The 24,107-nt window shown below is 39.2% G+C and overlaps 1 protein-coding gene across 1 annotated transcript in view; it reads right to left on the minus strand.

Moving 5' to 3' along the window:
• The window catches only part of col2a1b (collagen, type II, alpha 1b), a 42,694-nt gene extending 22,147 nt beyond the window's left edge, over positions 1 to 20,547 (minus strand). Inside the window, exons 1-18 of the mRNA XM_026307638.1 lie at positions 20,223 to 20,547; positions 16,811 to 17,020; positions 15,502 to 15,518; positions 14,983 to 15,015; positions 13,745 to 13,777; positions 13,450 to 13,503; positions 12,028 to 12,129; positions 11,155 to 11,232; positions 8,915 to 8,959; positions 7,854 to 7,907; positions 5,681 to 5,734; positions 4,634 to 4,687; positions 4,414 to 4,467; positions 4,267 to 4,320; positions 3,977 to 4,021; positions 3,818 to 3,871; positions 3,469 to 3,513; positions 3,130 to 3,183 (exon numbers count right to left, since the gene is read on the minus strand). Of these exons, the coding sequence (XP_026163423.1) occupies positions 3,130 to 3,183; positions 3,469 to 3,513; positions 3,818 to 3,871; positions 3,977 to 4,021; positions 4,267 to 4,320; positions 4,414 to 4,467; positions 4,634 to 4,687; positions 5,681 to 5,734; positions 7,854 to 7,907; positions 8,915 to 8,959; positions 11,155 to 11,232; positions 12,028 to 12,129; positions 13,450 to 13,503; positions 13,745 to 13,777; positions 14,983 to 15,015; positions 15,502 to 15,518; positions 16,811 to 17,020; positions 20,223 to 20,316 (1,134 nt within the window). The 5' untranslated portion in view covers positions 20,317 to 20,547. The remainder of the gene's footprint in view (positions 1 to 3,129; positions 3,184 to 3,468; positions 3,514 to 3,817; positions 3,872 to 3,976; positions 4,022 to 4,266; positions 4,321 to 4,413; positions 4,468 to 4,633; positions 4,688 to 5,680; positions 5,735 to 7,853; positions 7,908 to 8,914; positions 8,960 to 11,154; positions 11,233 to 12,027; positions 12,130 to 13,449; positions 13,504 to 13,744; positions 13,778 to 14,982; positions 15,016 to 15,501; positions 15,519 to 16,810; positions 17,021 to 20,222) is intronic.
• Between the last annotated feature and the right edge of the window lie 3,560 nt (positions 20,548 to 24,107).

Consider the following 24,107-nt stretch of genomic DNA (forward strand, 5'->3'; position numbering starts at 1 on the left):
CTCAAATGGAAAAAGTTTGGGACGACCAGAACTCTTCCTAGACCTGGCCGTCCAGCCAAACTGAGCAATCGTGGGAGAAGAGCCTTGGTGAGAGAGGTAAAGAAGAATCCAAAGATCACTGTGGCTGAGCTCCAGAGATGCAGTAGGGAGATGGGAGAAAGTTCCACAAAGTCAACTATCACTGCAGCCCTCCACCAGTCGGGGCTTTATGGCAGAGTGGCCCGACGGAAGCCTCTCCTCAGTGCAAGACACATGAAAGCCCGCATAGAGTTTGCCAAAAAAAACATGAAGGACTCCCAGACTATGAGTAATAAGATTCTCTGGTCTGATGAGACCAAGATTGAACTTTTTGGCGTTAATTCTAAGCGGTATGTGTGGAGAAAACCAGGCACTGCTCATCACCTGCCCAATACAATCCCTACAGTGAAACATGGTGGTGGGAGCATCATGTTGTGGGGGTGTTTTTCAGCTGCAGGGACAGGAAGACTGGTTGCAATTGAAGGAAAGATGAATGCGGCCAAGTACAGAGATATCCTGGAAGAAAACCTCTTCCAGAGTGCTCAGGACCTCAGACTGGGCCGAAGGTTCACCTTTCAACAGGACAATGACCCTAAGCACACAGCTAAAATAACAAAGGAGTGGCTTCGGAACAACTCTGTGACCGTTCTTGACTGGCCCAGCCAGAGCCCTGACCTAAACCCAATTGAGCATCTCTGGAGAGACCTGAAAATGGCTGTCCACCAACGTTCACCATCCAACCTGACAGAACTGGAGAGGATCTGCAAGGAAGAATGGCAGAGGATCCCCAAATCCAGGTGTGAAAAACTTGTTGCATCATTCCCAAGAAGACTCATGGCTGTACTAGCTCAAAAGGGTGCTTCTACTCAATACTGAGCACAGGGTCTGAATACTTATGACCATGTGATATTTCAGTTTTTCTTTTTTAATAAATTTGCAAAAATTTCTACATTTCTGTTTTTTTTCTGTCAAGATGGGGTGCTGAGTGTACATTAATGAGAAATAAAATGAACTTTTTTGATTTTGGCAAATGGCTGCAATGACACAAAGAGTGAAAAATTTAAAGGGGTCTGAATACTTTCCGTACCCACTGTACGTTAAAACAAATGCCTCTGGTTCAAAAATATAAATTTAAAAAACAGTGAATAATCAAATATAGCAAAAAAAAAAGAAATGCGAAATGTACTAGAGCATGAACTTCTATGACTGAAAATGTTTAGGGTTAGAGTCATGTGGCTGAAATCAATATCCCAATCTTACTAAAAATACAGTAAGGACCATAAATAAACATATATAAATTAATGTCAAAAAAAAAATCCTATTATTTGATGCAATGTACTGTTCTGCTTTACATCAGGCTAAACTCTTTACACACCTAAAACAAAGTGAAAAGGTCATATTTTAGGTTTATGACTGACTTTAAACTTTAACTGGAACTCCTGCACACATCCCTGTTAGTCACATCATTACTTTCCTGTAATAGCTTGGGAAGTAACTTGGCATCGCCACACAATATGAAAATATCACAAAGACAATATGTCTTCACATTTAATATTCAGCCTAATATTAAATTCCATTTAAATCAGAATCAATTCAAAATAAATGTGTTTATGTGCATTCCTATTCTTCATATCTTATTTATGGTAGCCTACATGTGAATTGTGCTGGTGTGAATTATGCTGCATTTGTTGTTAAATGTTTATGAAATAGCTGCATTTACATGAACAAAATCTTGTCACTGTCCTGTTTTTGCCTCTCCAAGTCGTGTTATCCAAAGATAAGTGCCTAATACTTTATAGACTTTCTGGTAAAGTATAAAAAACGAGCTAATCTGAAGAACTGAGTTCAATATTTGGTGCCTCTACCTTGTTTTGGTCACGAGCCAGAGCTTTTACCACAGTGATGGTATGCCGCGTCATGGTGGTGAATGGAATACCTTTGCCATTGCTGCAGCCTTGTACACTTTGCAAACTCAATACTATGACGTAATAGAGTTTGTAAATGTTTGCAAAAAGCTGTTCTTGGTAATGGATGGAATTTTTCTACTCTCTGAACCCACTATCAAGGGTCTATTTTAGTGCCACAAGTGGAAGGACCATTGTCGCTTTTTTAAAGTTATGGAAAACATTCTCAGCATTTTACTGTGTAGTACTGTGTCAGGTGCTAAACAATACATTTTAAATCATTTGTTAGAGCTTGACAAAGGCTGTCCCAGTTACATCTTTTCATTTCAGACCACTGTTTATTCAGTTGTTTCCATCTTGCTACATTTGCACTGTATTAGTCTTGTGCTGAACTCATAAGGACTAAAGAGGAAAGAACTAAAATGAGTGAACTTATAACGCTCTTAGGGAGTTAACAGGCAGGGCATTCCCAAATAGACAGTGAAAGACCTCCTCATGGTACAACATGGTAACATACTATGAGATGTTTAATGTTCCTCACCGTGGGACACTTCCTATGATATTATAAAGTCACAAACAACATGGATTCACACAATCGCAGACACTCTTTAGCAGACAAACATTAAACTATACTGTATGTGTACATGGAGACACAAACATATATTCAAGCCTAGTTCGCCGTTATCACTTCGAGGGAAACTCCTGGATTTCGTAAAGTGATACACCATTTGCTATTCCTATAAGATTTCCCACAGTGTTAAGGGGATCAAAGAGGAAAGCAAACCACCAGCACAGGGCCCTTGAGCACAAAGCTGAGTCTGTCTGCCATGTTTGAGAAATAAATCAAATGCAAAGCAGAGGAAGAGAAGAGAAGAAAGAAACAGTAAAAATGAGTGAGAGAGGGAGAAAACACTTTTAAAACCACCTCCTCCGCAATTTTCCACACAGATGGAGGCTGAAAGCACTATTCAGTGCAGAACAGCCTTCTCCAATTTCAGTAAAGCATGTCCCCAAAACTATCTTCCCTGAAGTTTGTGCTCCCATTTTCTGAGATATAAACTTTTCAGTTTGATTGAAGAAAAGTTTTTGTAACAGTACACAGTACATATAGAGTAACTGATGAAATGAAAGAAACAAAGAAACACTTATTTTCTCAAATTTAACAGCAGCAAAGGGAAAGTGGAAACAGCAGCACTGGTAAGCTTACCTTTGCACCTGGAGAGCCAGGGAAGCCTGGAGCTCCAGAAGGACCAACAGGGCCCTACAGAGAGAAAAAGACAGCCTGTCAGCTTAACTATTTATCACTGAGACTACACTGAGTGTAGAAATGTAGCGACTATTATACTGCCGATCGATGTGTGTGCGTGTGTGTGTGTGTGTGTCTGTGTCTGTGTCTGTGAATGAGTGAGTGGATAAGTTAGTGGCGTAAAAAAGAGCAATCAATGTTTTTATACCATAGTTTTTTTTTACAAAATCACAAACTGAAAGATAAAGATGAAAATAAGATGTAAAAAAAATTATTTAAAAAACTCAAAATGATACTCACTGGGGGGCCAGCGGGGCCAGGCAAGCCGTCATTTCCACGTGCTCCCTGAATACAGTAAGCATTACATCATCAGTAGGAAATACCTGGATAAAACTGTTTTAAATAATGGCCATAAACAGTGTCACATAAGCTTTTTAATTCAGGAACTAGGTACATGAGGAGTGATGGATAACACTTCACAAAATAACTCACAAAAAGCGCTACTGTTTGGTATAGAAAAGTTAAACCCCTAGATTGGACTGGATATGCTCCCCAACTCCGTAACTATCAATCTAAACTATGTATTCTGATGTTAGTTTTGACTCTAATAACTGTCTAATAAAACAAACAAAAAAAAGATGATACTCACAGCAACTCCACTGGGTCCAGGGCGGCCTCTCTCACCTGGCAAGCCACGAGGTCCCTATACAGGCAAGACAGAAGAAAAGAAACCTTCACAATCAAATTATCACTATAACTGAGAATGGATTCATGCATCTTTTCTCTTGTGATGTCCAGAAATACACACCATTGGTCCAGGAGCGCCACTCTCTCCAGGAGCACCAGCCTCACCCTAAAGTGAGAGGAGATTTAGCTGTTAGTATGCTAAAGCAACTTTAACTAAAGGCAGTCTATGGTTCATTTAAATGACTGGCAATGGCCACCATTTCTGGTGTTTCTATACACTACAAGTGTTATTTCTTGGCAAATTACAAATGATAAGTCAGTGAAATATCATTGTGTCTGTTTTAGACATAGCAGACAGAAACCAAGCATGTAAACCACAAAAACAGTTGGTACACACAAAGAAAATACTACCTTAGAGCCAACAGCTCCAGTCTCTCCCTTTGCACCATCAAGACCTGGATAACCCTAAAAGAGAGTTCAGTGCATATTAGGAAACCAAAAATATGATCACAGATAACCACCTTATTTTCCTGGAAATCAGTAACAGACCACACTCACTCTGTGTCCCTTGATGCCAGGCAGACCAGGAGTTCCTGGGAATCCACGAGCTCCCTGTGATACAAGCAGAGAGAAGATGCAGAAGATTAATATACAGTAGAAGGAATGGAAATAAAGCTAGAAACTGTGAAAAGTCATTGTTTGAACTGTAGTTAATAATCTTAGTGAAAGAGCCTCAAATACAGTTTAAAAAAGTCAGAATGAATCAACAGTGCAATACCTGAGGTCCAGTAGGTCCACGGTCACCTGATTTGCCAGGTTTTCCAGCCTCACCCTAAACAAACACAGAGATGAAAGTAATAAAAAAAAATATATAAAAAATGTGTAAATTCATGAAGTTCATGTAAAATACTGCATATTTAATGTAGTTGGTGTTTGCACTCTCAATTGACACAATATGATATGTCATGTCTGCTGCCATCATGTGGCTAAAACTAGGAATTACAGTCAGGATCCCTTTGTCAGGTAAGTGAGCAATATGTATATTAAACTATAGTAGAATTTCAACTATATGAAAAAAGCAACATGAAGTATTTGAACATACACCTGAATTTACCATTGGGAATGAATAAAGTTTATCTAATCTAATCTAATCTCATCTCATCATATGTTATTTCACATACTGCATAATGTTTGGTGATGAGAACCAACTAGAAAAAGGCACTAGAAATCAAGCAGCTTGTTTCTGTATTTGACTGATACATTAGTCATTTAATATTGTAATGGGTTTTGTGAATGGCAAGAATTACTCACATGTTATGGTAAATGGGCTTATATAGCACCTTTCTACATGCTCAGAGCATTTTACACTATTTGCCCATTCACTTGTTCGTACACACGCAAATAGAAGAGCCACTGGTATATATATAGTGAGTATAGTCAAACTGTAATATGATGCTCTTGTACCGGGGTCACTGGTTTTGTTTTAGCTAAGTCAAAACCTAAAAGTGCATGGGCTGTTGATATGTTGATGTTGATAATAAGATTTAGAGCTAGAGGTTACAACATGGTAGAGTTTGATATTTTGTAAAAACATACAAAGACCTAAGACTCCACTAAAATCTGTAATGGGGGCAATTCAATTTATATGTTATAGTATCTTTAAATTAAACAAATAAACACTGAGGCACAGTACTTCTTGTGCTCTTGTTGCTATTATACAGGACATGCCAAAAATAGAAAGGATAGTTGCTAAGCTCAATATGTCAGAGTTCCTGATTTTAAATATGTATTTACAATTTCATACAGTTATGATAGATAGACTTACATCATCTCCAGCTTTGCCAGGAGGTCCAGGGGGGCCACGGGGACCCATGGGGCCCTATTAACAAAAGAGAAAACAAGCAAAGGTGAGACCTAGTTACTCACTGAAAGTTGGGACAAAATATGTCTCACATATAAAAGTCATCTTTATGTTAAAAATCAAGAAATGTATAATGAATAATATACATGTATGTGTATTTTTACAGTTCTGGTTGATTTTTAAAAAAATATATATGTTCTGTAGTTAGAAATAACATGTACAGAAAAACACTTAACACAGTCAATTTCAGACAGTATTTTTTGTAAAAATCTGCCTACCAAAGTTGTATCCTCACTTCCGTCAACACCGTCAGATTTTTTCATAATCCTAACTAAACTAAACCAGGCAATAGTATAGTCACCTATGTTGCAATCTGCAGCTGCAATCAGGCATCTGCAGCTAATCCAGAATGCTGCTGCCAGAGTCCTTACAAACACAAGGAAACTGGACCATATCACACCAGTTCTCAGATCACTACACTGGCTTCCCGTTAGTCAAAGGATAGATTTTAAAATCTTATTGCTAGTTTATAAAGCACTACATGGTTGTGGACCAAAATATATTCAAGATGTATTAGTTCCCTATGAGGTTTCCAGACCCCTCAGGTCATCTGGGACAGGTCTACTGTGTGTTCCCAGAACCAGAACCAAACAAAGTGAAGCAGCATCCAGTTACTATGCTCCTCACTTGTGGAACAAACTTCCTGAACACCTGAGGTCTGCTCAAACTGTCAGCTCATTCAAATCAGGACTGAAAACACTGTTGTTTACTGCTGCCTTCAAATAATTATTCATCCTTGTTTTCTTAATGTGCTTTTACATCTTATTTTAATTTACTTTATTTGATTTTAATTTATTTTATGTTAAATGTCTTTGTTTTTAGATGCTCTTTTCACAAGCAATGTCAATATCACTGTGGCCACAGCTTTAATGTGTCAGCACCAGCTCTCCAATAATGAGAATTTTGGATTGAAGCCCTCCGTTAGTCTTTTTTGCACAAGCTGGTGAAACTACAGACAAAACAAAATGTTGGAAGTGCTAATGCTGACTAAAGCACTGGGCTGAAATCATATAAGTGATGTTGTTGAAAATATAAACATACTGATAGTACCTTAGTCATTTTTAGTTTGACGGAAGAAACAGCAGAAGCATCTTTGACTTTAATTTCAATGTCTGAAATCATGTTTGGGCAAACACTGAGCTATGGCCGTGACCCTTGTACATCTGTCAGGTTTTTCTCTGGTAGAAAGCTTGATTTTAATTAAACATAATGATGTACTGGCATGTGTTTAAAAGTGAAAGCGCCTCAGAGGCTGCTTATCTGAACGCCACAGGAGCAGATTAACTCAGCAGTGGGGAGACACTGCATTGTGTACCTGCTGATTTCTGAAAAGCCACAGGAAGGGTGAATAAGGGTAGAGACAGCATAGCGAGGACGGACACAGAAAACTCGGTGAAGGAAGTGTGATTTTAAATTCTTGTAATTGTAATGGAAAAGGTTATGGCCTTCTGTCTGCCAGGACTTATTTGAGGGTTGGGAATTATTTGAAAGACTGCTAAAGTGATAAGAAAACTGCAAATCTGCTCTCCACAAAATGTAGCAGAAGAAAGTACTGCAGATGAGCAGTGTATTACCCCGCTTTTCACTATAGGGATGTCAGACTCCAGACAAATTTGAGTTTGTAGCATGGGCACTGTTATGGCTGACTGGGGAGCAATGAAAATATAGAAAATATAAGGATCTGGAGAAGATTATAAAAGTTAGTGGTAGCTTGTGAAAGTTAAGAAAGTAATGGAGATGTAGTATTGCTGTAATGGGGAAGCTGTGGCTGAAGTGGTAAGACTGAACAATATAAAGGGACATCCTGTCTCGTTTGTGTATACAGCGTAATGTGCACAGCATCTGAGTTTGCTTTTTGCTTAGTTACCAGATGAATGATTTGAAAGCTATTAACATCTCTGTGGACAAAGATAACCTTTCTATTCAAACTGAGATGAGAAAGCAGTGAGTTGAAAAAAAGAGGCTTACAGGAACCTGGTGCGAAGGTGAGACACCCAAGGAGGTTTATGAAGAAGCTAGAAAGCAAGAATTTATTATAAACAGCTGTGGTGGGAATAGTACACTGTGGGATACTTACACTTTGCCCAGGCTCTCCAGCCTCTCCTGGGTTGCCTTGGAAACCTTGTGGACCCTGAGATATAGAAAGAAGAAAAACACTGTGATGAACTGTGCTCTTGCATGTGGAGAAGCCACTGTAACGAAAAATTCTCTGATTTGAAATTGTATATGTGGTGGTAAATATATATTGCATGTCAATGTGGACTTCAGGGAATGATAATGGACATTCATTGCATAAATCTTGCTTTTAAGCACCAATGATATAACAGATTTGTTGTCTTTGTAATTTGTTTTCAACCAAAATGCAAAGTCAAAATGTATTTAGTTTATTATGATATATGATAAGGAGCGTGAAGCAAGCACACTGGAGAGCCGGAAAAGTACATATACCCTGCCCATATAGAGTAAAATCAATTAATCATTACAAAAACATCTTTTTCGTTATCGTTCAGCGTCTGTCTACACTGAAAACTGCAGTCATTCAAAATTACGCCTCTTTTCTTCAAATGTCAAATAGACTGTTTGAAGAAACTACATCTCTTCAAATATGGACTCGGGGTGATTAACCCGTCAAGTTCAGGCAAGTCAGCTGGCATTGCGTCCAAATTAATAGCTGTACTCTGGGGGCTGGAAGGCGTGAAGGGGCTACAGGTAGAACCTGGTTGGGAGCAGGAACAGAAAAAAAGCTGGGGGTGTAAGAATAAGACTAGTGGGGTCTGTTAAAGGTAAGCTGTCAGGTGTTCCACAGTATGTTTCGGTTGTGGCATCGGAAAAAATCCCTTAAGGTAGCAGCTGGGAGATCAAAGTATTCTCTGTGTGCCACCTTCCTCTAGAAAACAGAAACTTGCAGTTAAATTAGGGCTTTGTGTAAATATTCATCTCAGGAAGAGTGTGGAATGCGGCCCACTGGTCATTTAGAGGTCCTTATTGTACACTCACAAGAAGTAGACAATGTGGCATACCATATGTATATCAAGCACATCACAATTATGAGTTTTAGCCTCAATTATGCTGTCTGTGACCGAACACAGGATGTTATTTACAGGTGCACTTGGGGAGTACAGGAAGTACTGTACTTACAGGTGATCCACTTGGGCCGGGTGGTCCTCTAGGTCCCATAGGGCCCTGAGGGGAGGAACAGACAGAACAGATACAACATCAGTATAACGACATATAATCACAAGCTGACCAAGCATACTAATGCACAATTATTGCTTTACATTTAGTAATTTTGTTTAAATGTATTTAGTAGAAAGCCTACGCCCTCATCCCCTTAAGTCTGTCAGAAGCTACAAAAAAATGTATCACCTGCTTTGCCCTAAAGCTATTCAAAATTCAGAAGCTCTACTTGTCAAATGCATGAATCATTTAAAATTCCTCATTGGCATTGAGACTTTGGCTGCTCTATAACCCTCTCTTTTTACTTCTTTTCAACACCCCCCTGTTCTTCCCTCATCTCTTTTTCCAAACCACTGTGTCTATAGTGCAGGGGTCATTAGCAGTAGTGCTGTCTTCTTGAGGGAAGTGCTTGAACTCTACATGACGTCTTATACTTTGACATGGAAAGAAAAAACCAACATAATACTGAGCTGTGTGGTTTTAGAGAAATTATTCATCCTAGAAATATTACGCATCAAAACAGGGTGAGGTGCGATTTCATAAACTAAAATTTCTCTGATTGAACCAAAATCTCCTCTGTGAGCTTCTGCCTGGTATCACTTGCTAAAATCATTTCTGCTTCAACTTCATGCATCAGTGCTTAACAAGAGAAAATTACATTCTGTGGAGGTGATGAGCCAAATCCCCATTGCTTTTCTGCCTTATTCACATAAACGCAAAACACACATACACAACAAAGAACAGCTACACAATGAACAATGGGCTGTAAGAGTTGGTGTCAATAAAACCTCATAAGTTTCAAAGTTCATATGAACGTCAAAATAACAAAACATCTCGATCTTGATTCTGCTTGTGAAAGGTGTCCTTTCGCATAAAAACACAATCCTTTTGGTAATCATATTTTTTATAAATTTTCATTTCAGCATGATGGTTATACTTTAAAAATAGAAACTGTCAAGGCATGGCACAGTGGTCCCCAGAAGGGAATGAAAGTCACCTTTCAGTGGGTGTGGGAAACCTTCACCACAGTGGCTAAAAAGTTATCAATGGGGCTCTATATGTTCTGGACTTTTGAATGTGTGTTTGAGGGACATGCTTATGGGTGTGTGCATACATTTGAGTAAGGGCGCTGTTTGAGGGTTTGGTATGTTGGTGTAAGGATATGACTTAGGGTCCTGTTTTAGCATGTGTGTATGTGCGAGTGGCTTATAAGCCCGAATTGTGACTTATCATCGGACCAGACTGTTCTTTCGCTGCTCTCTCCTCCAGCAGACTGGAAAACGCCAAAGTCAACATGGGGCTGGCTTTAAAAGGGCCCAGTAATGTGGTGAGCTCTCAGACAGACATGTGGATGCACAATCAGTAAGAGTGAAGCAACACACGCTGCTGCTAACTGTGGGGATCTGATCGACTCCAGCCGCTCCCCTCCTGCCGTCTCAAACCTCTGCTGGGCTGAGACACTGCCAAGCTGCTCTGCAAGTCTCTAAACCAAAATAGTTCCCAGTGTGCTCCTCATTCCATCTCAGGCAAGCTGTCATGCCAGCTAACCAACGGCAAAAGTGTTTTTTTTTTTTGTTGTTTTTTTTTGGAGTATAATTATTTTGGCTTGGAGTATAATGATGATTAATGTCAGTTTCTTCAATTTATAAAATGACCCCCTCTGTACTCTGTACTCCAGGTGAGGTGCTTATTCTCCATCAGGATGTTTGTTTCTCCAAGACTTGGGAAAGCGCTCACTTAAATGTAACTTGGGTTTCTCCCAAAACTGTTAACAAAGGAAAAGAAAAACCATAGGTGATGCTGCGCATTGTTGCTACTAGTCTATAGTCGTCTGCATAGTTTCCTCCTGTCCTTGATGATTTTAAATCCTGCATGGGTTTCTCCTCTTCTGGTAAAGAACAGCCTTGAAGATGCATCCTTCTCAGTAATCATTTTTGACAAATGTGATGTATCTCTGCTTCATGTCTGGAAGTTGTTTTTGCTCCTCCACAAAGGTCAAAGTGCAGAATCAGCCACAATAAACTGCCACTGGATTTGGTTGGGCTTTTCATTTACTTCAAGTCTTCAGGTGGAAGGTAAGCATGTAAGCACTGGACTTTCCTCCAGATCCCTCAAACTGTAACATCCTATCAGATTCATAAGTAGCTGACTATAATAAATGAACATGGAATTGGCAGGAGCTTGCATCATCACTCGCTCACCATCGGTCCTTGCATCACACCCATCTGTGCACCGCCGGCCTTCTCGTCAAAGCCACCAGCCATCTGAGCAGCAAAGTTCTGAGGACAGCAAGAGACAGCACAAAAGACGTTACTAAGATTTTATAACATGATATACAAAGATGGTTTTATGTACATTTATGGAGTTCAGTGAAACTATGTTTTGAGAGTCACCTATTGACCAGAAGAAGAAAGGATGTCATACTGACTCCAGGTTCAAGATTCTGGTTGGAATAAAATTGAACCAAACCTGACAAAATGACTGTTTCAGTGTTCATCTTATATGTAAGTTAAGTATTTAACTTGAAAACCAAACAGATGGTCAATTATTTGCAGAGTTCTGACGATGCTGTGTCATTTTGACAGGATCAGCTTTTAAAAAGATTGTCTGCAGCAGAGCTTAATGTGAATTCTGATGCAGACAGAAAAGAGACAGAGGGCATGTGAACAGTTTTCATCCTAGTCTCTTTCACAAAGACGCTCCTTGTTTTTCCCCCCAGAAAAGCTCCTTTCCTTCCCCTCCCCAAAACTATCATCCTACCTCCTGCCATTCCATCTCCCCTCCCCTCAATCCACCTCCTCCCTTCTTTTCTCCGGCAAAGAATGAGAGGCATTTGATCTATTCTCCTTCTCTGCATCCACTCAGTGTTGTCTTTCTGCCTCCTCCCTTCTCGAGCAATTTCCCACATCTTTTGTGCTCTTGAATTCTCCCCTGCTCCATTTTACCATTCTGTCTGCTTATTGCACCCAGTCAGAGAGAACCCATTCTTGGCCTTGCATCAATGTTGGGCCTGTCAGCTCCTATGTCTGCAGTGAATGCCAGCCAACACCCCTACTTGTCTTTGGGATACTTACTCCACCAAGTCCAGGGGGTCCATTAGGTCCTGGAGGTCCAGGGGGGCCGGGGTTTCCAGGAATTCCGGGTTCACCATCTCTTCCGCGGGGACCAGGGCTTCCCTGAAACAGATAAACAAAATTAAAATTAAGAAAAATATGCTACAACTAGCACAAGAAAATGACCAAATGACTTATATTAATCAGACTTTTTTGTAATAGCTGCTGCAACTAAGGGCTCTTTTTGCTATCTTTAGATCAGTTTAAAACACAGATGATTAAAAAAACATATATTCATGTGAAAAGCAAATTTATGTGTATTTTAAGTATAAGTATAATAAGTATAATTTAATATCTTAAAATTTCTCAATTGCTCAAAATTGTTTTTGAAAACTACAACAGTTTTATGTTAAATGTAAGTTGCTTTTTTCTGAGCTATAAACCTTACACACTTATAAACCTCACACAAGGACAGAAAAGTGTTAATTGCAACAATCCAGCTTTGATTCATCTCAGGCCGGTGTGCCAATATTTGAACTCTGTAGTACTTTGGATAAATCATTACACAGTTGTTGGCAGACAATACACCACTAGACCCACATTTATCAGATACTGTTGACAGAAGCCTAATGTTCAGCTGACTCTTCTCCAAACTACACTGATGGTCCACATAAGGGGGATTTAATAACACTTGACCAGCTGGTAGCAAACAAGCTTGTCTTTTTGAAGTGAAAGAAACTGGACGTTTAGGTAAGGTTATAGATTTAACTTTTAGACAACCGCCAATTATAAAATTCAAAGCAAAATGAATTTTTTTTTCCATAGAAATTGTTTTGCATGCAGGTGATTTATCAGTTCAAATCGGGCTGCCTTGCATACGTCTGTACATGTAGTCACAAATTACCCTGCGAGGTGATCCAAAACAAAGAATGTGAACACCTAAAAGTCTGCTTAACTTCTGTTAGCCATAACCCAATGGAGTTTGTGCTTAAATCTGCATAAACAAGATGACTACATGACATAAACTACTCGCCCGAAGCCATAATCACATACAAGTGTTGTTACATTAATGCAATGATCAAAGCCTGGCGAACGCAGCAACACTGATTTCCCACTGACTGACTGTGAGGCCTCAGAGGAAAGCAGAGGTTTACATTATAAGACTCACACAGCTCCACATCGGTTAAACAACCCAGACCCTACAGCCTAATGGCAATGACACATGACTAGTTAGACTGAGCTGCTCAATGAAAGGCTACCATTCTGCAAACCTGCTAGCTATAGCAGGTATCCCATCCCCCAAAGGCCTAAAGCTATCAAATTCAATAGGACATACTGTACTTCTTAAGGGAGCAGAGAGTGAGTCTGGTTTTAAAGGATCAGGGCCAGAATAAGAAAAGCATTGTTTTTTGGGTTTTTTTTTTTTTAATGTGTCAAACTGACCTTCTCTCCCTTATCTCCTCTTGATCCTCGGGGGCCTTGTTCTCCTGGTGGGCCCTGGTGAATGGGACACAGTCACTTCAGGTGTTGTCTGAGTACATGTGAACTGAAGGAACAGCTATAGTGTGTGAACTCTAGTATTATGGTGGTTTCCATTTCCTGTCACTGCAACTGACAGATTTGATCCATTTATAATTATTTTAAATGCACTCTTTCTCTCTTGCATGAACATAGACAATATAGGGTACTGTGTACATACAGAAAGGTTTTAAGGAAAAATGCAGAAATGGGTGTATACCATTGGGCCTGGTGGTCCTCTTGGTCCTACAACCTGTGCACATAAAGAAAACAAAGAAAAGATATTTGTACTAGTATGTCAGTTATTTTTATTCTTTGGAGTTGTGTTAATGTAACATATGAAGTCATAGCTAAAATGCACAAACTGAACACCCACAACTGAAACTTCGATTTTCCAGATATATTTGCACACGTGAGGTTTAGCTTTCTTTGCACACAGACGGGAAACTTATTCTTTCCCCCATCAGAGCAGATTTGTTAATTGCTAATCTCTCTGGGCAAAACATTATTAGAAACAAACAATAAACAATGCCGTTTTATTTCCTGCCTCAGTGGGATAAAGCATTACCAGGTGTGGTATGGCAGCAGCAGCGATCTGTCTCTGTCTGTCCTGGCCAATGAAGAGCTTTGTGTTGGGTTGTATGGAGGCTTTACTGATCTTGGCTGTCTTCCCAACAAGTGAGCACATTGTGCAGCTCCCCCTCTCTCACAATCCTTTCTTTCTTTCGTAGACTGATGCTGTTGAACTTTGAATTATCGAGTTCTTTCTTATATATTTAGTTTTTTATTAAGTTATTGAAAGGTATTATTACACATATCCACAACCAGAAATTGTGGTCTTCCAACAGCGGTAGAATCTAAGTACTTCATTCAAGTATTATGTGGTACTTGTACTTTAACATATCCATTTTGTGTACTTCTACTCCAACTTTTTAGAGAAAAATCAACTTAATTATATTAAAGCATTAAAGCTTAAAAAGCTTATATTACCAGTTACTACACATATATAAAATCTATGATTAGTTTATAGAAGATGATGTTTACCTGTACAGATTCAACACCTCAACAGTATAAAAAATATTTAAAATTCACAGTAAAATCCTCTTGACATGTTAATACATTGGTGATTAAAATAAAACAGTATAATATATATGTACAGTCATAGCATAACACAGCATGAGCACTTTAACTTTTAATATGTTTACTAATAATAAAAAGGTTCAATTTTATTTCTTTATGTGACAGTTCCAAAAAGGACTTCAACTTGTAATGATATTTATTTATATTGTAATATTTCTGTTTTTTTTTACCTTAGTAAAGCAAGTCAACCTCAGCCCCATGTGAGGTTGAAAGAGAATCCAAACATTTGAGGTTTTAAACTCTAAACCAGTTTACAGATGGACATTTTAAAACCAAAACGAACTGCTGTGTTTTTAGTTCTGTGTCGTGTCCACTTACATCAGTTATGTCTCCGGGTTCACCTTTCTGACCCTGAAGTGAAAAGATAAAGCATAGAAACAGCAATTAGGATTAGGACTACAAAAAGAATTTCATCCTTCCTTTTTCTAAAAGAACTTCAAATATTAAAATGTAACCTTTTAGCAGACACCGCACCAGCCTTTGTGTCTTGTGCACAAAAATAGCTGGTGTCTCTTAAGAGGTCATAGGAATCAGTGCAACAGCAAAATGTTAAAAATAAGTGTCACCCACACTATCATATGTGACGCTCTAGGGAGGAAATAACTATTGTCCATATGGCAAAGTTCTTTCCTATCTAAGCCTCATCTAAATCCATAAAGTACAGGGCCCCCCCCCCCCGCCCTGCAGCACTGATATAAGACTGTGACAGACACAGATTTTTGCAGGTGCTAGGGACTTTCATTCTAGGGACACACACACAGCACATACATCACATATACAGACAACTCCATACACACACACACACACACAGCTTTGTAATAAAAAAAGTGGTCTCACCTTAGCTCCAGGTGTTCCTGTTATGTGGTCAAGAGAAGTAAAGGGTAAAAGCAGATAATGGTTAGTGACTTATGAAAAAACAGTCCGTTATTGTTGTACAAAACAGTGTTTTCCCAGAGCCCAGAAAGTCTTTACATACTGAAAGCCAATTGTACTTTTCTTAGTTAAACTACTTCAAACACCATCACCAAATCACATTTGCGGTCCCCAAAACTGAGGATTGACATGTTGCTTAAATCACCATCTTATGTGCGCAAAGTAGAAGCAAAGCAGCTGCAGGTAAAAGAGAGCAGCAGGAAGCAGAGGAATTGGTATAGCCATCTATATTGACACTGTAAGGTTAAATCTGCTTAACCATAGCATAGCCCAGACTGGATGATATGTTTCCAATACCATGATACCACAAAATACATTTAGCTATAAGATGTTTGACTACATCTTATAGCTAATCTTTTTATCTAAAATCTACAAAATTTAGATGTAAAACAGTAAACAAATTGACAAACTTGACTTGCCAACTCTTGGCACCTGACAGTGTTCAGTGTTCTGGACACATTTTAGTCCATCCTGAAAGACTATAGATGTTTGATAACCAGCCCTACTTTTGCAATTGATAAAATGATACTTTGCATGTTATTTCTTACTAAGCCCTTAACTTTGCCTTTCATGAAAAGTGTTTTACAATGCATTTAAATCAATTAGCATGCAGTGAAAACAGTGACATTTCTGATTTCATTCATGCCCCTCAAGCACATATTTTAAATGCTGACCAAAAAGGTCCTTCTTTATCTGGAATCAATGGCAGTTTTTAATGTGAATAGCTCCTTTAAAAAGCTTCAATCCTCACTAGATTGTCACATTTATTCTTGCCACCAGAATCTGCAGAAATCCACAGAGAGCATATAGAGTAGAAATCTGAGTCTGCTTGACTGAGGTATTTCTTTAATGACTCCCATATGTTTATGAAACTCAGAAAAGGAGAGAATAGTCAGGCAAGATGGGGCCAAGGTGAAGCAGCTATGGAAAATGGCATTGAGGTAGCATTTCACTAAGACCTGCTCAGATGTGTCACTGTTGTTGCTTATTTCTTATCATGTGTTTGCTTTGGGGCTAGAAAATAGCATTCAGCTCAAAGGAAGGCATGTAGTATATGCCCGATTTAATATATTAAAGTGAAATAGGTTAAATTGCACCAGCCAACCTTTGATTGATGCCAAATTGCCCATGTGTCATTTTCTCCCCAAAATGAACAACATGACGTCATACAGTAATTTATTTATGAGAAGTTTAAGGATAAATAAATTACAACCAATGGGCGTAGATGTGTCAGCAGCGCAGATGGGGCAACACTCTCCGAATGGGATTTCAGGTTTGGGGCAGTCTTTTAGCTCCTCGCAGACAATTTCATCACACAGAACGGTTCCAGTGTCACATACACAGATGCGACAAGGCTCTGGTTTCCAAACGTCCTTGTCACTATATTTCTGTCCGTCTTGTGTGCAGCTAAAAGCATCCACATCTGTGTGTCACATCATAGTAAGGGACACACAGAGGCCCAGGCAGGTAGATGGTGGGAGAAAAAAGGAAATTATGCATCAGGGGTGAATACAAGTCACTGCAGTGTGCAACTCATAAACAAACAACTATATAGTATTTGCTATAAATCAAAACTTGTGTTTATCATATAAGGTAAACAAAAGAATGTTTTTTCAGGGGTTAAGCACATATGCTGTGCAAGACAGGTATTCCAATGTGTTAACTAAAAATTGTTGGAAAGCATAAACCTAAATATAAATTACACTCCCAGTTTGTTTCTTCATTTAATAAGAATAAATTTGATATCAAATTTATCCCTATGAGAAACAATTTACAACATAAGCTACAGACTAGTGTTACTGAAGTTGCAAGGTCTTGTTCAGCGGCAACTGAAACAGACACAACCATATCTGTCCAGACTTGAACTCTATTATCTCCCTCTCTACAGCTGCCGACCTACCCGTTAGTGTTCACTTTTATAAATACATTTCTCCTGCCCCAATACAATTTCTATAAATATAAAAATCCTGTGTTGTGTCACCACAAGCCTAGTGTTTGAGATGTCTTCATGTAAACTGCTACTTTCCTAGTCCAAGCCTGGAATATCATCCTTGTCTCTTGACCTATGTACATTTCCATGCAACCATCAACTATACACACTCAATAATGTTTCTCAAGAAACAAAAAACATTAACAAATAAAAATAAAAAATCTTGTTCCATTTTGCAATTTATAAACAACATGCACAGAGACTAGTTATTGAACTAATGCATGCAACCTCCCTTATAGCCACAGGGGGGCAGTGTAACATCACTCAATAGAGTGCTGCAGTGATGCTGAGTAGTACCTGCAAAAAAACCTTCAATTACTTCACAGGAGCTGGAGACCATGTGCCTGAATTCCTTCACAAGTTAAATATAGGGCTAGTTTACACTGTGGGAGAGTCCCCAATTTACTGCAGGGGAGACAGACTTTGCATTCAGAGCGTAACATGATGGAGGTGGGACATGTTTCAATACAGGTACTGTACGCAGTCTAAATGACACTACTCATGAAAAAGTAACAATAGCCATGGCAATATTCAACCTCTCCAGTCCGGCTGCTCAGTAGTCAGAAAGCAAAACGTTTGGTCAAAGATGTGCAACCCACAAAACGAAAGGCCAGAGAGTACAGAAGGCTGAGAGGGTAAGAGGCAGTAGTACAGCAGTTATATTAACCTCTGACTGCTGCTTAAGTCTAGGTAACTTGATGGACCTCATCAGCAATGAATGTGGTCTTTATGGATGGGGACTGAATGGGCAATTCACAAATTATTGCCTTGTATAAACACTGGACACATATTAAACTGGAAGTTACAGCTGTGTCAGTTGCCAGTTCAAACATATCAGAGAAAAGAAAACAGCTTTAATGCACGTACCCTGCAGTTCTGACATTTACTTTACAGGCCTGGATGCACTGTCAAACACCTTGCACCTGTTCTTTCACTGACACAGATATGAAGGAGTCTTTTGATATGGGTTATTCTGGGACAGAACCCCTCTATTATAGAACTGATAGAAAGCTGAATTTATGTCACTGAGGAGAAATTGTAAGTCTCCTCTCCCTGTGGTGGCAGCCATACTGTTCTCCAGGGGAGTAAAATGAACAGTGAGGGTAGTAAAGTTAACCCAGCTGTACTTTGAGAAAAGTAAATTAAACTAGGTTTTCACTATATTTAGTAAGTTGTTGGCCTTGATCCGGCCTTAACCCCTGTCTGATTAGTGTTCTGGCCTCCTCACATACATAAAAAGCCATTGAGACCTAAAGACCTGACCCTCTCATTGATGGTGGCCCATTGAGCCCACTGAGATCACAATCAGAACTCTGCACTATCAGTATCTCCCAGAAAAATGTCTTCCTTCAGTTAATGCTGAGAAAAAAAGGGGCATGTATTATATTCAGTGGGCTTATGTCTCTGAAAGAGTAACCTGAGACCTGCAGTCAATTTGGCATGAGCCTTTTTTTGCCGTTTTTCTCATTCTCCTTAAAAAGCAGATTTTCTTTGCTTTAACATTGGTAAGCTTGACTTATTGTATACTGAGAAGATCACACTTCTTAGGATTACAATAATAAAGTCCCTGTCTTCTATTTTTCCACTCACCTTTCTCTTGCACCCTGGCTGGGTCTCTTTCTGGGCTAACTGTCACAGTGTATGGATAATCTTTTAAACAGATGGAAACCTTGAAATCATATGGAACATTAGTTCTGGCCCCGAATCTGCTGGCATACCTTCACTCTCAAATGTCACTTGTGGATACTAAAATCAGCAATGATGATAAATAATCCCACTCCACTTCTAATCAAAACACTGCAGAGATAATGGAAAGTCTGCAGGTATAAAGAATAATCCAAAGACCATTTGATTCTTAATGGCCTGAATCTCCACATAAATACTTTAAAAGATATTTTGGTGGAAATTTTGGTTATTAGTCCACCTTTCTGCCTCGACAAGCCAGGATTTGCCTGGATGCCCTCTGACAACAGTGGAATGTGAACACTTTTCACCAAAGGCCCTTGAGCCTGACCACCTTTCACTTTTTGCCCCCCCCCCCTATATTAAGTGGATCTGCAGCTAAAAAGAGCGTCAAGGCCCTTAAAGAACCCACAGGTGTCTGGCAACTCAACTCTGGAAAGAAGGGAGAGAGGAAATCACTGAGCGCCACTATCGCGGAATTAGGATCTAAATCGTATGATTTCCGCTTTTACAAGATATTATCAGAGAATGTAAATCACACAACCAAGAAAAAAAAAGCAATCCATCTTTGTGCGCGTTATTTCGCGTAAACGTCCCACATCTCTCCGTCAGTTCCATCACCTTTACGCACGTATGCAACTCTGATAGACTTTTATCACACCTCGCAGATACAGTAATAGCAGTACTCTAATACTATCATCAGTCAGAAACTTTACCTGCAACAGAGTATCCAAACATTCGTGAACTTTCTGTGCGTAAAAGTTACGAGGGAATAACAAAATCACCCAGGCACAAAAACAACTTAAAACTATTCAAAGTGCATGTAGTGTGCTTAAAGATATATATTTATTTTATAGTGATAAGTGATAAGAGGAAGAACTTTTGCCATGCATTTACATTTTATGACAACTTTGGCTTTTCTTCATTATAGCTCTGAGAAAAATACACTTACCAGCGTCCTCCTCCTGACATCTTACAACGGCTAATAGACAGACTTGAATTGCTACAAGTAGCAGTACAGTCCTGGAATCCATAAAGCTGAACATGTCTAAATATTAGACATGCAGAGCCCTTGAGGGAGGAAAAAGGGTGCGAAGGGAGCGGAGGCTTCTCTCAGTGTTTGCTGTGTTGGTCCCCAGTTATAAAAGCCAAAACCATTCGACATTCACCCTTCCCAAAGACCGATGTGGGAATCCAGCGGTAGGACCCGGACCTGCAGAAACTCAGCACCGACCGCTAAAGGCCAGACGCTGTAGTTTTATGTCCCCGTTGCCTTCAATGAATCTTCGTATATTCCCAAATATCAGTCCGTCCCCTTACCCCCTGTCAGGTTGAAATCTGAGCCCGGTTTCCCTCCCATTCTATCTCCCATTATCCCAGTCCCAGACCACTCCTTTCTCCACGTGCTGCTATTGAGCTTAACCCCCCTTTGGCACCCTCCCCTGTCTGGTTCATGGAAAGCATATCGTGTTATCTGGCCACACTGTACACTGCTAATGGTTTTTTATGAAAATACAATAAAACAACAATGACAGTGTTCAATACCCAAAGTCATATATGGAGTAGGTTTGTTAACTACACTGAAACACAGAGGAACATCTGACACCTAATCCTATCCAGTATCACTGGCATTTAGGGTCTCCATAGTCTTTAATCTTAATGTATGTATGTCATATATATATCACTCATATTGATTAATGACCAGGTTAACAGGCAAACTCTTCTCAGATCACTGCAGCCTCAGTAGGTAAACAATTCATGGTGAGCTTTACGCCATCCATCCATCCATTCCTATTTAGGGTCACGAGGATCTGCTGGAACCTATCCCAGCTCTCTCTGGGTGAAAGGCAGGGGTACACCCTGGACAGGTCACCAGTCCATCACAGGGCCAGGCTGAGAATTGATAATTAAAATAATGCTAGTTGCAGCCTTAATGGAGCCTTAATGAAACACCTGTGATTTGTGTTTCTGTGGTCCTTTTGCATTTGCAACACTAGATGATTTTTCCACACCCGTCAGCTACACCACCCCTATGCCATTCAATAAACGAGGCAAAAATGATTCAGCTCCTTATTGTTTTTTCATATTGGCTTGAAAAGTGAAGATGAGATTAAGACATTCTTGCCAAAGTGGACAGGACCAGTTGTCTCACTTGGTTTGTTTGCTTGGCTGTCACTCTCCTCGCTGCAACAATCTGTGCCAGGCTATGTATATCAGTCTCTAAAATGACTAGAGTGAAGGGAAGGAATTTGATCTGATAGTGTGTAGTGTGTACAGTGAGATTGCTGGGAGGACAATAGGGGAATAAAAGGATGGCACTTGCTGAAGTCGAGGGCATGTTGCACACAAATTTGTCACACAGAACTGACAAGATCATTAGATGTTCCTAAAGCTGGTTAAAAGGACTTTGTGTGAGTTGGAGAAATTTTAAGAGGACATTAGATGTGTTTTCTATCATATCATTTTGGTTGTCTGTCATTTCTGTGTCTCACTGGTTATTTTCATAAGGGAGTACATTTGAAAGCCTGTGTTAAATAATTAGAGGAAACTAGATATTTAATATAGGCTGCTTAATGACCTATCATTTATTATTGAATGCTTTCATGTGATAGAAATCTCACTTACTCACTGCATGATATTTTCCAACCACCAAGGTCAAGTATTAAAGATGTTATGTGCAGATATATGACAGTGAACATCAATGCTTCGACGGTACTGAGAGTGGGATTTTTATTAGAATGACTTTATTTTGTTAAATTGAATTTTTGCACATATGTAGTAGTTGGTAAAAACCAAAGTAAATGTACTATAGTCACTACAAAACATGATTTGCTCAGAAAATGATTGATGCATAGTGGTCAAAACTTTTACAGTTTCAGTGGCTTGATGTCCCCATAAAGTCCATCATGAATAAGGAATGTAATAATTTAGGGTTGTAATTTTAGGTACTTCAAAGACGCTCCAATGTTGATACGCTAACCATAACCACAGCAGTGTTACCCAAAACCCTAACATAACTTGTCAACTTGTCAACTGATGCTAGTATGAGTAAACATTGGACAGTCAAGACCACAAAGCCATAGCCAATTAAAGATTACCATTAGACTGAAAGGTTGGCTGAGATTGTGACTGAGACACAAACACTACTAATTGTTCTTACAAGTAGCAGTGGTTGAAGAAGTATTAAAAGAAATTCAGCATTCAGTAAAATGACTTATTAACTCAAAAAATAGCACCTGTTAGCGATATATTGTATTCTAAAATATTAGATGATATATTATAGTGAAGGACACGAGTGACTGGTAAAAATGAAGGTTCGAGGTTCCTAAGGTTTAGGCCTTCTCTAAATGGTTCCTACCTAAATCTGAGGAGCATGAGATGAATAATGGGAGGTGATTTGTGTTCTGTTTTATTCCTCAGAAAATCACCCTGTCATAGACCTCTGAACCATGTAAAAAAAATGATGATAATCTCCAGGACTGGAGCACGGATCACATGGCCGAAACCAAACATCATTAATTTTCTCATCACACCTCTGGAAAGAACCCGCAGTTTGTGCTCGAATGACACCACTGTCCCTGGTCTAACCCTGCTATATGTAGCTGAGGCTATAAATCACAGCAGCTGAATGCTCTTGGAGGTGCCATTAAGAGACTGTACTCTGTAGCACCACTCCCAACTATATATAAATGGCAAGGGGCAATTGAGTTGCATTTATGCAAAGTCTTCACCCCTCTCTAGGTGATGACCTTTGAGCTTTGACCTCCTCACACTTTATTGGATACAAGAGCAGCTGGTGCGTCCTATTCTCGAGCAGCATTGGTGCTATTCTCTACCCCTTGGCCGTCTATGGAGACCTGTGGGTGTTCAGTGGGTCTGAGAATCCTGTTGCAAGTTACTTTCTTTTTGAGGGCCATTAAGTGATTCCAGGTCCAAGTCAAATGCATAACTGATCACCAATCATTGGAATGTCTTGTTGTAAACCCCTGTTAAGATCACTGGAACCGTGCAGAGAGAGACCTGCAAGCTCCATCGTAACACCATAACTTGATGAAATATTGTTTTTAACCCCAAAACATTTGACTTTAATCCACCACTATTTCGATCAAATATGGTCACAATAGAAACTGAGTCCTACTTAATTTTGGTCTTTACATTTATATTTACTTATAAACTAGTTGAATATGTTTGTTTTATGTAATTTTCCCTCAGTATATAAAGTTTTAAGTAATCTCTACTCGACTGTCTTACATGACATTTGAACAGCTTGTAATTTTGCATTGTGTCAGACATTTTGTGTGATTTTGTGTGCAATATTTCTAGCAAATTATAATAGTTTTCCTTTTGTGATCTTATGGCTTACCCACAAACCCTGTACAACCTAAGGATCAAAGACCGTGAATCACAAAACTACCAATGACCTATTTATAGACTGGAGACCTAAAGTGAGCTGTAGTGTCTTATTTTTTTATTGCTGGTAGTAACAGTCTAACTACTCTGGCCAGAGCTTTGTGGACTAACGATTTGTCAGCACTTGTGAAACCAATAATGTACTGCTGTCAGAGAAATGACACCTTGGATCTAAGAAGTTTTGATATTTCCAAACTCTTTAAGCATTAAAAATGTAGGCTGCAATATCTTGGTTGGATTTTGCTGACTTCTTCAAAGCTCTATACTGAACTGAGAGTTACAGTATGTGTCTCTCCAACAGGCAGATGGTGACAGGTGCAGCAGAAAAATATGAGAAAAAAAACACTGGCACTCGAGGTACCAAATGTTTTATATGAGCACCAAAGCCCCAGAAATCTTCGCTAATATTTTACTTATATTTAATATT

The sequence above is a fragment of the Mastacembelus armatus genome, chromosome 5 (genome assembly GCF_900324485.2).
Source record: "Mastacembelus armatus chromosome 5, fMasArm1.2, whole genome shotgun sequence".
Classification (NCBI taxonomy): Eukaryota; Metazoa; Chordata; class Actinopteri; order Synbranchiformes; family Mastacembelidae; genus Mastacembelus; species Mastacembelus armatus.